General features: G+C 45.6%; 2 protein-coding genes and 1 pseudogene across 2 annotated transcripts; 1 reads left to right on the top strand and 2 right to left on the bottom strand.

Annotated features, from left to right (window-relative positions):
* Positions 1 to 5030: 5030 nt before the first annotated feature.
* LOC115844837 (large ribosomal subunit protein eL36-like) lies at positions 5031 to 5391 on the bottom strand (annotated as a pseudogene).
* A 606-nt stretch (positions 5392 to 5997) lies between these two features.
* On the top strand, positions 5998 to 7547 carry SNAPIN (SNAP associated protein). The gene is made up of 4 exons (XM_030842334.3): positions 5998 to 6194; positions 6456 to 6502; positions 6743 to 6861; positions 7192 to 7547. Exons 1-4 carry the CDS (start codon positions 6052 to 6054, stop codon positions 7291 to 7293), a joined length of 411 nt encoding a protein of 136 aa, XP_030698194.1. The 5' UTR covers positions 5998 to 6051; the 3' UTR covers positions 7294 to 7547.
* A 681-nt stretch (positions 7548 to 8228) lies between these two features.
* On the bottom strand, positions 8229 to 14704 carry ILF2 (interleukin enhancer binding factor 2). Its single transcript, XM_030842333.2, has 14 exons — positions 14603 to 14704; positions 13824 to 13883; positions 13565 to 13607; positions 13019 to 13123; positions 12571 to 12648; positions 12133 to 12235; positions 11492 to 11557; positions 10907 to 11023; positions 10339 to 10417; positions 9673 to 9760; positions 9174 to 9235; positions 8982 to 9096; positions 8671 to 8761; positions 8229 to 8521 (listed from the first exon to the last, which is right to left on the bottom strand). The coding sequence occupies exons 1-14, from the start codon at positions 14605 to 14607 to the stop codon at positions 8361 to 8363; spliced, it is 1173 nt and encodes a 390-aa protein (XP_030698193.1). The 5' UTR covers positions 14608 to 14704; the 3' UTR covers positions 8229 to 8360.
* Positions 14705 to 14876: the final 172 nt, after the last annotated feature.

The raw sequence follows: 14876 nt of genomic DNA, 5'->3' as shown, positions 1-14876 counted from the left end.
AGAGGGCACAGTGTGGCTGTGTGCCTTCCCGCAACAGACCCCTCCCCCATCTCCTCTGCCTGCCTCTTTTTTTTTTTTTTAAGTTTTTTTTTTTTAATTTATTTTATTTTTGGCTGGGTTGGGTCTTCATGCTGCACACCGGCTTCCTCTAGTTGCGGCGAGCGGGGGCTACTCTTCGTTGCGGCGCGCGGGCTTCTCATTGCAGTGGTTTCTCTTGTTGCGGAACATGGGCACTAGCCACGTGGACTTCAGTGGTTGTGGCACGCAGGCTCAGTAGTTGTGGCTTGCGAGCTCTAGAGCACAGGCTCAGTAGTCGTGGTGCACGGGCTCATGTGGGATCTTCCCGGACCAGGGCTTGAACCCGTGTCCCTTGCCTTCGCAGGCAGATTCTTAACCACTGCACCACCAGGGAAGACCCTACCTCTTCTTTATGAAAGTTGTAGTCTCCCAGGCCTCCCCTGGGTCACAAAATCCTAGCTCAAGAATTAATGAGTGAGGGAATTCCCTGGCGGTCCGGTGGTTAGAACTCTGCTTTCACTGCCGAAGACATGGGTTCAGTCCCTGTTGGGGGAACTAAGATCCCACAAGCCGCGTGGCAAGGCCAAGATAAATAAATAAATAAACAGTACAACTTTAAACATTAAAAAAAAAGAAGAAGAATTAATCAGTGAAAGGATGTGAACATGTAGGGACAAAAATAACAGTTGGTCCAGGAGAACTGGTAAGAATTTATACAGTACATCAGCCATATGCTGGTCACAGAATCTTTAGTTCCTCCCTGAAGTACCTAGATAAAAGTATCTGATGCACATTTCCTGAGCTGTTTTACAGATGCTAAAACCCCCACCAAATAGAAGAAGTTAACTACTTGCTGACCATGAGCTTGCAGTCCCCAGACCAGCTGGCGCCCGAGGATTGAGAATGTTAACCCCTGTGACACCACCCTATTACCTCACCATCAACCAATCAGAGAGTTATGCGCATTCTGATCACATACCCTGTGACTCCCCTCCCTCACCTTTCCCTTAAAAACTCTTCCCTGAGACCCTTCGGGGAGTTAGGGTCTTTTGAGCATGAGCCAACCTGTTCTCCTTGCATGGCCCTTGCAATAAACCTCTCGCCGCTCCAAACAATGATGTTTCAGTTTGTTTGGCCTCACTGTGCATCAGGCACACAAACTTGGGTTTGACAACAGCGGTACTGCCTGAGCCAGTGCAGCGCTCAGCACAGCATAATGCAGAGGTTTCCCGTGGACATACTCCCAGACCCACCTTCAGGTAGCCAGCAAGGCGGGGGCAAGTCAACCTAAGCACTTAGAGTCGGTTGAATTGGCAGATGCGGAACACGTGGATACGGAGGGCCTACTGTAAAAGCGACTCCTTAATAGTTTGGACAGTAATTGCAGTGGAGCAAGAAAATCTTCTTGTTCGGTTTTTCTCCCAAGATAAAAACCTGCGCAGATTTGGAGGCACTTTTGCCAGTGTTACACAGATGGTTCAAAGTTTTTAAGGCTCTCAGAGTCAAGGTTTCTTTTCATTGCAAGTATGTGAATATATCTCTGTAGCTACAGTCTGTATTCAAACTACTGGAATAAAATATCTGCCAGTCAAAAAAAAAAAAAGGGGGGGACCAAACTTCCCTGGTGGTCCAGTGGTTAAGAATCCGCCTTCCGATGCAGGGAACACGGGTTCGATTCCTGGTCAGGGAACTAAGATCCCACATGCAGCAGGGCAACTAAGGCCGCGCACTGCAACTAGAGAGAAGCCTGCATGCCACAATTACTGAGCCCGTGTGCCACAACTAGAGAAACCCTTGCGCTGAAACTAGAGAGAAGCCCGCGCGTCGCAATGAAGACCCAGGGCAGCCAAAAAAAACAGGGGTTGGGGAGCTCAGAGACAGAAGAGAGGGGGAGTTTTTATGACTTACATCTCCTTCAGCCTCTGCGGAAAAGCTAAGGACCAGAGGACTACTGCTATGTGATACTGGCACAAGCAGGGAGGGGGGGGGTTTGCACTGAGTACCTTGTGCCATGATGCCTGGAATTTGATAAGTGTTTAGAGAATGAATAATTGAACCAGCACTGGCCTTCAGCCTGTTATCCAACTTCAGGGTTTCTGGAAGAGCCTTGCCCAGTCTCCCTCACCGAGGTGTCCAAGGAATCAAGAAAAGATGGATTCTAGAGTCCCTTTCAGCACTAATTTTCTCTGAGCAGGGTTATTATGTAATCTGGCTGATACATTAGTGTGCAGGCTGACCTGGAGGGTACAGAGACTAGAGGCAAGAAGATCAGTCAGGAGGCTGGTACAATGCCCTCTTGAGATATAAGAGCTAACTCAAAAAAAAAGCTAAGTCAATGTGATAAGGAGTGAAAAGGAAAGCATAAAAACAAAACACAGAGTGATTTTCTTCAGAGAATCAGCCTTTGAAGTAGGATTACTAGATAATATACTAAAAAATTATTTGTTGTTTATCTGAAATTCAAATTTACCTAGTGTCCCAGAGTTTTTTGTTTGCTCTGTTTTCTAAATTTGGCAACCCTACTTCAAACAGTTACCTGAAAGGGCTGTGGCCTAACTTGGGGGCTTCCTGTCTAGACACAGATCATAAACCTCTTTTCCAGCCAAGGCCAGCCCCTGTTCTCTGTCCCTGGCACAGGCCTCAAGGACTTGGCCCTTTTTCCTTTCCTCTTCAACATTCACACCGCTTTGCCCCGGGCTTCCTCTTCTGAAAGCCTGATTATGAAGCAGGCTGCCGTTGCCCTAGCTACCCCCCTTTCTTGCCACTTACTCCCCAAATAAGCCCCCAGCCTCTCCTGAGAGTTTTACCTCTAATCACTAGAGGGAAAGATAGAGGGAAACAAACACAGTAAACAACAAAAACTGTACAAGGCTTTAAAAGTTGCCACAGTTGGGGTCTCAGGTTTGCAGCTGCTGACCACCACTCTCCCACAGTGATTTAAACACCTTTATTCCTGAGGACGAAACTGTCAATGAAAAACTTAATCAGTAGTCAATCTAAGAAATGGAAATGGAAAAAGAAATAAAATGGAAAATTTTATTCAAACCAACCTGAGGATATATATATATATATATATATTAACATTTATTTATTTATTTGGCTGCACCGGGTCATCGCTGCAGCACACAGGCTCTTAGTTACGGTATGTGGGATCTGTTTCCCTGACCAGGGATTGAACCCAGGTCCCCTGCATTGGGACCGTGGAGTCTTAACCACTGGACCACCAGGGAAGTCTCCAACCTAAGCATTATAAGCTGGAGACAGTCTTTCAGAAACTCTGAGGACTGTTCCAAAGAGCTAAGGTGGGAGGCTAGGACTTTGTGCAATCAAGCTCACGTCTTGGTAGACGGTGACTGCTATTCTCCAGAAATAGAGATCTTAGTTCATGGTTTAGTGCTTTTCTAAGAATGGGAAGATGCAAGAAACTGAGATCATAACATTTTCTCCTGAAAACACATAACTGAGGGCCAGTTCTGCCAGTTTTCCCAGAGCACGAAGTGCCTCATCCTGATTCTAAATTCCCTTCAGGGTGTACTGCAGGTCATTGACCACAGTGGCTAATGACTTGATTCTTATAGAACTGGCTAGTGGGCAACATTCTTTATTTTACAATCCTCTACCTTTCAGTCTTTATTTCAACCAAGGTTTGGGAGGCATTTCATGGCCAGCTTATTTCATGGTGCTAGGAATGCTCATTCCCATGTCAGGAAAGGATTTCATTGATAGGCCAATGTGCTATTACCGGACTAGGCCCTGTCAACAGTAACCAAAAGCCTCTGGACTGTGTCTTACTTGTTTGTTACGGTCTGGATAATGATTCGCTCTTGTTGTTTCTTCCTGTATCTAGAGTTACGCTATTACAATCATTGATCTTATAGAACTATACATTTGGTCAATTGTTTCAAGTTGCCTAGTCATCATTATTTTTATTGGAGGTTCAGTCACACCTTTGGTAATGCAAGAAACAATAATCTTGTAAAATAGGCAGAATACAAGTAACATAGTTAGTAACATTAATGAGGTAATAAGTAAACATTTAAGCTAAGAAATTCCATTAGGTATCTTCCCCAGGTCATTTGACCTAGTCTGTCCTGCAAGCAATCTCTGTCGTTAAGGGAAATGATATATTGGTATTGTACATAAAGTTTACCAAAGATATCTGCATGTACAAGGTGAGTGGTGGGTCATCCTGATGCCTTACAGGATTGAGAAAGGAATGTTATCTTCTAAGGAGTTACATGGTTGGCGTCAGAAGAAGAAAAATTTATCTTTATGGTTGAGCTGGTATTTCTGACATTGGAGAGATCTGGTTAATGCATAATGCAGACGCACACTGCACACTAGAGGGAAGAAAAGAGGCCCAAACAGGGAGAGCTTTTTTTTTTTTTTTTACTAGACCAGCAGGGAATTCCCAAGCAGAGAACATTTTCATGTTTAAATTTTTCTTGTTTGCCTTAAAATAGGAGCTTTATTTCATCAAAGCTCAAGGCTGAACATTCTGGTGCCCATTTATTGTGAATCACTGGAACACATTAGGGCTTAAAGGACAGAGGGCTGTGCCTCTTGTTGAGAATTCAACAAGAGATGTAAACGCTCTGGAAAGCCATGAAAAACAAAAGAAAAGTAGGGAAACTTTTGTTGTTTTTTTTTGCGATACGCGGTCCTCACACTGTTGTGGCCTCTGTCGTTGCGGAGCACAGGCTCTGGACACGCAGACTCAGTGGCCATGGCTCACGGGTCCAGCCGCTCCGCGGCATGTGGGATCTTGCCGGTCCGGGCCACGAACCCGTGTGCTCTACATCGGCAAGCGGACTCTCAACCACTGCACCACCAGGGAAGCCCCAACTTTAACCATTTTTAAGTGTACAGTTCAGTGGCATTAAGTAAACTCACATTATGTAACTATCACCACTAGTAGTCTCTAGAACTTTTAAATCATCCCATACTGAAACTCTGTATCCATTAAGCAACAAGTCCCCATTTCCCCTTCCCCCCAGCCGCTGGCAACACTGTTTTTTTTTTTTTTTTCTGGAAAAGTTTTATTGTGCACAGAGGGGAAGGGCTCAGTCCTTCTTGGCTGCCGTCTTCCTCATGGCGGCCAGGACATTGCTCAGCTCCTCTCTCTTCCTCTTGGCACGGATGTGTGTCCCCACCCTTTTCTTGATGAACTTGAGGGCCCACTTGTCCTTGGCGACCTTGAGCAGCTCCATGGCCCGCCGCTCATAAAGGGCAAAGCCGCAAACCTCCCGGATCATGTCCCGCACGAACTTGGTGTGCTTGGTGAGGCGCCCGCGGCGGCGTTTGTGCCTCGGCTTGCTCACGTTCTTGGCCACCTTGTTGCCCGTGCTGAGGCATGGGGTAGCGCAGAGCCATGGCTGCCGCTCCTCAATGGCTGCCACGGCGGAAGGGGCAACACTGTTCTGATCAGGACATAGAACTACATTTTATCTCCATGAATTTGACTGTTCTACAAACCTCATACAAGCAGAATCATTAAATATTTGTCCTTCTGTGTCTGGCTTATTTCACTTAGCATAATGTCACGTTTAACGCATAGCATGTACCAGAATTTCATTCCTTCTTAAGGCTGAATAGTATTCAGATGCAGTTTTGCACATACTTCAGTCATTAAAAAATACACTTAAATTTAGAAATATACTATACTATGACTATCATCTGGCTTTCCCACAAAATTAACATGGGAAAGCTATGGACAACTAGGGACATAAGCATTTATTTTTCACCTTTGGAGAAAACAAAACGTACGCGTCCCCAAAATGGTTCCTTCTAGCCCTTGAAGTCTGGAGACTTTCAAAACCCGCCACTTCATGGCCTACAAAGAACTACAACTCCCGGTAGCTCTAGGGCCCGGCCCTTCGCCCCGCCCTGCTGGCTCCAGAAACTGCGTTTCCCAGAAACCCCAGGCCGGGGTCGGAGCTGGCACTCCCCGGGCGCCTCCTAGCGGCGCACTTCGGCGGGGTTTCAGTTCCCGGCGGCCCTCGCGGCAGGTTCCGGCCGTAAGGGCAGTTCGTGATGTCGGGGGCTGGTTCCGCCGCTGTGTCCGGGGCAGGAACCCCCGTGGCGGGGCCCGCAGGCCGCGACCTCTTCGCCGAGGGGCTCCTCGAGTTCCTGCGACCGGCTGTGCAGCAGCTTGACTCTCACGTCCACGCCGTCAGGTGCCCAAGAGGGAAGGTTGGGGCGGGACCTCTCCTCGATTTGGTTTTGTAGGGGCGGGGCCAAGAAAGGGCGGAGATAAGACGAGTTCGGTGTTCGGATGGGACTAAGAATTTGGGGAAACTGATTGGAGGCGGGGCAGACCGGCGGAGGGCCTGCCGGTGGGGGCAGAGGCTGGCTTTTCTGAGCACTTAGGTAACACATAGGGGACTAGGTTTTTGAGTTCCATTAACTGACCGTGTAAGCCTTGTACCTCTTTGCAGAGAGAGCCAAGTAGAGCTCCGGGAACAAATTGACAACCTAGCTACCGGTGAGTAAGCATCCCTGTATACCCGGGATCCTACAACTCACTACAGGACCTTATGTTTTGCCAACCTCTGGGGCTGGGTTTCTGTCACTTGCTTCCAGGGCTGCCGATGGACTCCTCTTAAGTTTCTAGTGACTGTGCCCATGTGGCACAAGAGTGCTTTCCATAGCATTTACTAGCTTACTTGTTCCAAGAACGAGAAGGCCATTAGGTGTTTAGTTGCATCTTCCTTCCATTTCCCAGAACTGTGCCGTATCAATGAGGATCAGAAAGTGGCCCTGGATCTCGACCCCTATGTGAAGAAGCTCCTTAATGCCCGGCGACGAGTCGTCTTGGTTAATAACATCCTACAGAATGCCCAGGTAAAGGAATTTCCTACCAACAGTAATTCTTTGTTCCTCTAAGTCCTTAAGGTATTCGATTTTCAAGGGGTGGCATGAAGTCCCCAACACAGCGAAAGTCACCGTAATTTTTAGTCTTTTTGGGGAAAGGGAGTTGTCAACTAATGCCAGCCAAAATAGAACTTACTGTTCTTATCCTTAACCCCCAGTTACTCTCATTTATGTTCTTACATACCTTAGAAAACGTAACGTTGAGATGAAGCAAGCCTAAGATATTTTCCAGCCTCGTTAACAGCAAGCTCTAAATCCTTTCACAGAGCAGTTAATTTGATTCCCAATCTTGTTTTGTAGGAACGGCTGAGGCGGCTAAACCACAGTGTTGCCAAGGAAACAGCCCGAAGGAGGGCAATGCTGGATTCAGGAGTTTACCCCCCTGGTTCCCCAAGCAAGTAACAGGCCAGAAGATGGGCCCATGGTCACAGAATAGCACAAATACCATTCCCCGGCTGCCTGTTTCCTCCAGGACTCCCTGTAGGTATTGGGACATCAAAAGGGCAGCCCTGTGGTTTGTTTGAAGCACTTCAGTCTTACCCATTTATGTGGGGCCCAAAGAAACCTGTGTAGAGCAGGACTCAGGATCCCAAAGGATTTATTATGGTTCTTGCTTCCAAGAATGAGCTGAGGCCTCTACATTTTTTTTTTTTTAAGCTCCATACTCCAGGCCCACCTCCTCTACCATCTCCGGGCCTCATTAACGAGGGAGAGGCTTCCTCTATTACGTGCGAGGTTGTTGGACCTGGGCAGAATGTCCTCTACCTGTGACTTCCAATATTCCTTTGTTTACACTAGAAAGGGCAGGCAAAGTCAAGGTGAATGACCACCTACCTTCTTTTGTTGACTGCACTGGCTTGACCACTGTAGCAGTGTTACTAAAACCATTTAATTCAATAAATGCTTAAATGGTATTCCAGTTTACTCTGGTATATGGAAAGGTTCCAATAGTCTTCTGCATTAATTCAAATATAGATTCAAATTGAGATCTAGTGTTCACAATGAAAAGACTCAAGTATCATTTTCAATGAAGAGTTCATAAAGCAAAAAAAAGGAAGCAAAACAGCTTGCCAGATACCAAGGAAAAACAAGACCAAGAGCCCTACTAGGAAGTACTTTAATATTTTTTCTTAGTAAAAAAAAAAATTGCAAACACTAACAGTTCACAACATTTCAACAACAAAGTACTGGTTGAGAGAGGTTTCCAGAAGCTCGGGATTCTAGAGTATTAGGGATAAAAGTTGGTACCCTGCTTCACTATAGATGGATGGCATAGGTCATAAACGGGAGACTTCTGGCTACTAAGCCAGTTTCAGAATGCAGTGGAATGACAATTCCTTCTATAGTGTCCTCTGAATCTTCCTTCCTGTCTCCCCTATCCCTCAGAAATGCCACCACATAAAGCCCAGCAGCAGTTAGCTTAGGCTCCAGTCTTCTTGGGTAAGAAAGGGGGTGAAGAGACAGGGAGGTCATTCCTGAGTCTCCATGCTTTCCTCTTCCTCTCCTTGAGGTGGCTCTTCTGTATTCTCCTCCTCTTCCTCTCCTTCCTTCTTCTCTGGTGGCTTCTCATAAGCCTTTTCTGAAGGTGTCACTATCACTCCATCCCAGGTAGATATTTCAGAAGCAAGATCTAGAAGAGAAAAAAGGTGACTTCAGACAAGTAGCCCAACATACAAGTCATGACCCACACAGTGGAAACAGTAAAACATGAGTAGTGTAGAGTTTCTTTGTAGATCACAGAGTACCGTAAAGAACCCCTGTCCCACAGTGGTCACTCACAGCTGGCATCACCCTCCTGGCCAAGGATCTTCCTAAAGCCACCATGTGAGAGGATTCGGACCAGAGTCTGAGCTGTGTAGCAGACCATATCCTGAGGGAGAGCACAGTAAGGGTAAGTTAGCAATGAAAATCAAAATACCTTATTTGACTAACATTCTCATGAAAAGTGAGATAAAAACAACTTCTAATTTCAAGACCAAAGTCTGTGAGAACCCCCAAATCCCTGACCACTAAAAACCACATTCCCTTTGCCTTCTGACCAGATATTCAAGAGTGGGGCACAACAGACCATTTCAGAGCTGTCCCAATACCTGCTGTTCCAGAGTCATGACTGTGTGTACTCTGAAGTTGCCACTCTCACAGGGGTCAGTGATACCCACCGACCCTGGCAGGAAGAGTCCTGCAGCCAGAATCTGCAAGCATCGTCTGAAACATGGAGAGGTATCAGAAGAACACACAAGACAGCTTACATCCAGCCCCAAACCCAAAGCAGCATGCTATACCTGTAGGCCACATTTAGGGCCAAAGGCTGTCTGGTGGGGTTGTTCATCACAGCATAGTGCCCCTAGAAGAAAGTGAATCTGGTAGGTGTGCCATAAAGTGGCAATTCTATCTTCAAACAAAACTTTAAACCATCAAGAAGAAAACTGGTTAATGTCTAGCTAAAATTTAACGCTGTGAAGCAGTTCTGAAATGACTGCTCGTTCAGTAATTTCTCTCCGTTACCACATTAACGAAATGACAGCAGTAATGAGAAAAACAAAGGTGCAGTAATAACTACTCATTTAACTGAATACTCCAAAAGCCCAAAGAAATAATAAACATTGAATCTTTATTGGATTACTTGTCCACTAATGAGATTTCTTTGTTTTTCTTTCCCCTTTCCGCCCCTCCCCCCCCATTTCTTTTTAATCTGTACCAAATTTCATATTCTGGTAGGTTTCAGAGGAACTACTGTAACATAGGGAGGATCAGGAATTCCAATTGCCCTTCATTACTTACAAGTAGGTCAAGTATCCAGGGAGTGAGGGGCTCAAAGCCAGGGAAACGAATCCTCAGGTCCTTCAGCAGCCTGATGAGCACTTTAACTCTGAAGGTAAGAGGAACCAGGATTAAAAGTAATAACGGATCATGAAACAAACTAGTGAATATAACAAAAAGGAAACAAACTCACAGATATAGAGAACAAACTAGTGGTTACCAGTGGGGAGAGGGAAGAGGGGAGGGGCAAAATAGGAATAGGGAATTAAGAGGTACAAACTACTATGTATAAAATAAGCTACAAGGATATACTGTACAACATGGGGGATACAGCCAATATTTTATAATAACTATAGATGGAGTATAACCTTTAAAAATTGTGAATTACTATGTCGTATACCTGTAACATAATACTGTACATCAACTATAACTAAAAAAAAAAATAAAGTAATAAGATTTTTTACTTCCACACCTAAGGTACAGAGATGAAGCTATTTCCAGAACTATACATTCCCTTCCCTCAACCTAAGTTTGCTTACTTAAGGTAAAAATCAAAATCCAGACAGAAGATCACAGCCAAAAATGTTCTGTGAGAAGAAATATTGGGGTGGGGGGGTGGGGTATCCTGCTGTTCAATGTAGTTAGAAGGATTAGGATATATCTTCACTCAAACAGGGAGGGACTCACGTAGACTGAGAAGCATTTTCCTCAAACCAGCGGGCATGTCGGATGGCTGCTAAGGCACTCTGCAACACCTTGATATCCACTAGAAGACAAGCATGACATCCACGAAGATGAAACATTCCCATTACTGAGCAAGCAATTCAATCCCACTGCCACAGTCCAAGAATGTGAAAGGAGGACAGGATAACAGAGTAATTCCTTAAACCACCCCCCGTGTTCCCCAGATCAGCAAGTCACCTGTCCAAAAATCACTATTCCTCCCCCAAACCAAATCTGGAAGCATGAAAGAGCCCCAATTTTCTCTGAAAGCCTACCCCCTCCATAAATATTTCCTCAGTCCTTTTTCTTAAATCGTCAAACTGCTTTCTTGGCCATGCTGGCTTTGACAATTTCACTAGCAAGCTGGTAAAAACTGTTTCCAAATTACAGAGGAAGACAGCAAAGTTTGGGGGTAAACATAGTTTGTTGCTATTCCATATGTGACCTTTTGGGACCTAAGTAAACTCAACAACACTTTATACCATGTTTTGAATTTCCCCAAATTTAACAGCAACAGAATAAAAAGACTAACAGTGGAGTTCTGGGTCCAGTTTTCGGAGATTGGGTGGCACTGTTGTAATGAGAATCTTCACTGTAGCATCAGAAGAACTGATTTCAAAGCCAGTTTCATTGGTCAGCATGGTCAAAACTGCAAAAAGAAAAATCAAAAGCTGAAACTCATATTTCCATTAGATGACCAAAGGTAAATCCAGGATGAGGGTGGGGGAACAGATAGGGTTTTTAAAGTTTATTTACTTATTTATCTTTCTGGCCGCACTGTGCGGCATGTGGGATCTTAATTCCCCGACCAAGGATGGAACCCATGCCCCCTGCATTGGGAGCTGGGTATCTTAACCACTAGACCACCAGGGAAGTCCCCTAGATCGATTTTTAAAAACACCCAACAGTCCAGAATCAGAACTGAGAATACAGAGTTTAAAAGTAACGGACATCAACTGGATTTTGAACGCTGGCGAACTCTGCCCAAAACTTCCCCAACCTAAAACTCTACATTCGCTCTTCCTTCTAGCCTGACCTGACTTTGTTAAAATGACATTATAATCATAGAACTGGCTCCTGTGACCACTAAATTACATGTTCAGCAACAAACTCAAACCTTCAGAAGGATCCTGTGCCCTTAGGCTCTCCACGACCTTGTTCCCTAGTGCAGCAACGGCTTCCACTAGATTGAAACAAGAAGAGATAATGAAGATTACAATTATTTATGTAGATTTTTCTATACATCTCTGCACTCTGATTTCTGCTGGAGCAAGGACAAGCAGCTGAATGAAACTTTTACAAGGGGAAGCTAACACCTGGACAGAGAAATTGGAAGGCTCAGGGAACAGGACACCTCCTCCTATATACACACACCTTTTTCCACAGCAGGGTTTCTTGTCAGTGGGACTAATGCCATATTGGCCTGGATAATTCTTTGTTTGGGGTTGGGAGGTAGCATCTGTCTTGTGTACTGCAGAATGCTTAGCAGCAACCCTGGCCTCTACCCAAAAACATTAGCCCCAAAACATCTCCAGACAATGCCAAGTATCCCCTGGGGAGCAAAATCACCCCCAGTTGAGAAACACTGCCTTATAGTAACTGGCCATATTCTTTCAGATACAACACACATTAAAAAACTAAATTTCCCATTTGTCTTCCAAACAGCCTTTCTCACAAGAAATTTGGGCTTTAAAGATCCCTATGCCTCAAATCCAACTGCTGTCTTCTGCTCCTAAGGCCAGAGAGAGGTACACTCACATGTTGGCAAAATCTTTAGGATCACCACCAGGTCAGCCACATTGTGTCCTGTAGTCATCGTTCCCTTTTTATACGATCCGACTTGTCGGACTTCTTCAATTTGCTGTTGGAAAAGGGATTTCAAGAAGAAAACTCAGAAGTGAGAAGACTGCCTAGTTCCCCTCAGAACTCAGTTACAACACAGCTTATTACCCGGATTTGGAAGTAGCAGAGTTCAAATCATATCCCCAAATAAGCACATGAGAAGCCTGGTTCATCATGGTTAGCTGACAGTAACGATCTAAGTCTGGTCCCCAAGATCAGCACTACAAAGGAATTCCACTGTACTTTTCTATTTTAAGAGTGGCTTTGAATAGGCATCTGCAGAAATAAGAGACAGGAGCCAAGGAAACTTCCACAAGGCTCCCCTTTCCTAGGACTAAATCATCAAAAACTCACCACTTCAAATGTCCCTGGAGCCACAATCAAATTGTCAATCACATTGTTAATTTTTGTCACCAGAGAAAGGATAGAAGCCTGAAAGACAGCAGGAAACAAAAATACCCTCAGGTGAAACACTGTAAGCAACTTCTCACCAAGCTTGAATATTTTCCCTTAATCCCTTCAACAGGAGATGAAGCAATACCTGCACGGGCTCTGAGAATATCCTGACCCTTCCAGCCTTGAATACTTTTTGATCCCAAAGATAGATTCCCCAGTAAAAATATGAATGCACATGTAATTTGTTTATATATTCACCTGGCGCTCTCCCTCTACCCACAAAGAGAAATAAGGAGAACGATTAAACTTTCTGTGGAGTTTAGGCTCTGATAACAGTAACCTCACCAGTACTTATCTACTTCTTTAGCTTTCTTTGAGGAACCTCAGGAAGGAAGCCAAAATATACCTGTTCAGCAGAGTTAGGAGCAAGGTCCTGATTCCTCTTCAGCAAGGCCTCACTGAAGGAAGTTTCATCAGGCGCTGGCTTGACCCGGGGAAAGGCCATTTCACACTAAACCAGAAATAAACAACTACATACTACTTACCAAAAATAATATACAATAGAGATTTTCTTTCTGTTGCCACAACACAAAAAAATTGAAAACAGAAAATGCTACAGCACTTATTTTTACTCCTTAAGATGTTCAAACAAGGACAGAAGCTGGAGGGAATATCCATAATTTAAGCTCCTACTACTGTTACACTAACAGATAAGCCAGAGATACCATTAACTGTTCAGAACAAAGATTATAACCATGTTACTGCCCACTGTGGCCGAGGGACTGTCTTCCCCTTCCAGCTTACACTGTTTACGTATGTAAAGTGACACACGGCTGACTCAAACCCACCCCCAACTCCACTCACTAATCCCTTTCTCTGCAACTACCACCTGACTTCATTAATAGGGAGACGCTGGGCTCAACCACAGTTGAACAATGGCCAAGGTACTCACCAAATAGAAATCAAATGGGATATGTGGCACAAAGGGCCTGAACCTAAAATACGAAAAACAATCCAAATTACTCACCACAGAAATCAAACCGATTGCGCATAATGGGGCCAAACTCATTTACCAGGAGAGCATGCAAAGAATGCTTCTAACCCACAGCTGGATCTCACAAAGGCAGGTAAGATTAGTCCACTCCAAACTCCTATTTAGATGACTGAAATGGAAACTAACAGCTGCAGAGATGCTAAAAACTGGCACTCACCCTCCTCCGGGGCCTCCTCTGGAACCAAAGCGCCCGCCGCGACCGCGGCCTCTGTCACCCCTAGAAATGCATGAATAGATTTTAACTTTGTTTTGACCTCGTTGAAGCAGTCTCCACCATACCGGCCACATGATTTCGAGTTAGCCTACCTCCATCGCTCTGCACTTCCCTTTGGAAGCCAAGCGATCCCATTCCCACTTACACTTCTCCCCCCCAATTCCAAGTGCCCAGCCTCATCCCCCATGACCTCCGCCTTCTGGATAAATTAATCACATCAAACCTCACATTGAATGCTGACGGGGCTCAGTGAGCCCTACAAGAAATGGCCCATAATTGCTGGGACACTCCAACCCTAAGACTTCAGAGACTAACGTGACTGCTCATTTATTCGTTCACGTGGTAAAAGCATCAGGCATATCCTATATGTCAAGCACTTGGCACTGAGGATGCATGAGGCACGTTCCAGCCTTCTCAGTCTAGATCGGGGGGGTGGGGAGTGCCCCTCCTGGGACCTGAGGACACCCCCTCATCTGAACACCCCAGAGACCGAAGTGTCGAACCTGCCTACCCACTCCCGGGCCCCACCCCCATCCCCGGCCCGAGTTTCCCCGCCTCCTCGGGCCCCGACCTCCCCCACTCTCCCAGCCCAGGAGCTCTCAGGTTTCCGTGCAGCCCCTAGATACACGGCCCTTTCAAGTCCTCCGACTTCTTTCAGCCCAACTTCCCACAGTTTTCGGTCGAATACCCGAAACCTCTCTAGAGCACCCCACAGCCCTTACCTCATGGCGTCCTAGAGTCCGAACAATGGAGGCCACACCAACCGCCCCTTTCCTCCGAGGAGCAGACAACTGGAGAGGCGGCCTGCCGGCGTGTCCCAACAAACTCCGGCGCGATTGGCTCCCGCCGTACTCCGCCGCTTGTGCCTATTGGTTTACTTTGGTAAACCGGCTTATGAACCAATGAAAAGCGCCTACTGTGTCAGGAACTAGCCAATAAGAACGGACTTGACAGTAACGACTTTTGCAGACACTAGGGGGTGCTGTGTAAATAAAT

This window comes from Globicephala melas, chromosome 1 (assembly GCF_963455315.2).
Source record: "Globicephala melas chromosome 1, mGloMel1.2, whole genome shotgun sequence".
NCBI classification, from domain to species: domain Eukaryota; kingdom Metazoa; phylum Chordata; class Mammalia; order Artiodactyla; family Delphinidae; genus Globicephala; species Globicephala melas.
The sequence above is the reverse complement of the archived record's forward strand: the minus strand, read 5'-3'. Positions and strand labels throughout refer to the sequence as shown.

What these genes read in the sequence shown, in the direction of transcription:
- SNAPIN (XM_030842334.3), top strand. Translation starts at nt 6,052, where the DNA reads ATGTCGGGGGCTGGTTCCGCCGCTGTGTCCGGGGCAGGAACCCCCGTG. An exon ending in TCTCACGTCCACGCCGTCAG is followed by an intron (nt 6,195 to 6,455) that starts GTGCCCAAGAGG and finishes ACCTCTTTGCAG; the next exon opens with AGAGAGCCAAGTAGAGCTCC. An exon ending in AATTGACAACCTAGCTACCG is followed by an intron (nt 6,503 to 6,742) that starts GTGAGTAAGCAT and finishes TCCATTTCCCAG; the next exon opens with AACTGTGCCGTATCAATGAG.
- ILF2 (XM_030842333.2), bottom strand. An exon ending in GGCACAGGATCCTTCTGAAG is followed by an intron (nt 11,024 to 11,491) that starts GTTTGAGTTTGT and finishes TTCTTTTTGCAG; the next exon opens with TTTTGACCATGCTGACCAAT. An exon ending in ACTGGACCCAGAACTCCACT is followed by an intron (nt 10,418 to 10,906) that starts GTTAGTCTTTTT and finishes CTTGTCTTCTAG; the next exon opens with TGGATATCAAGGTGTTGCAG.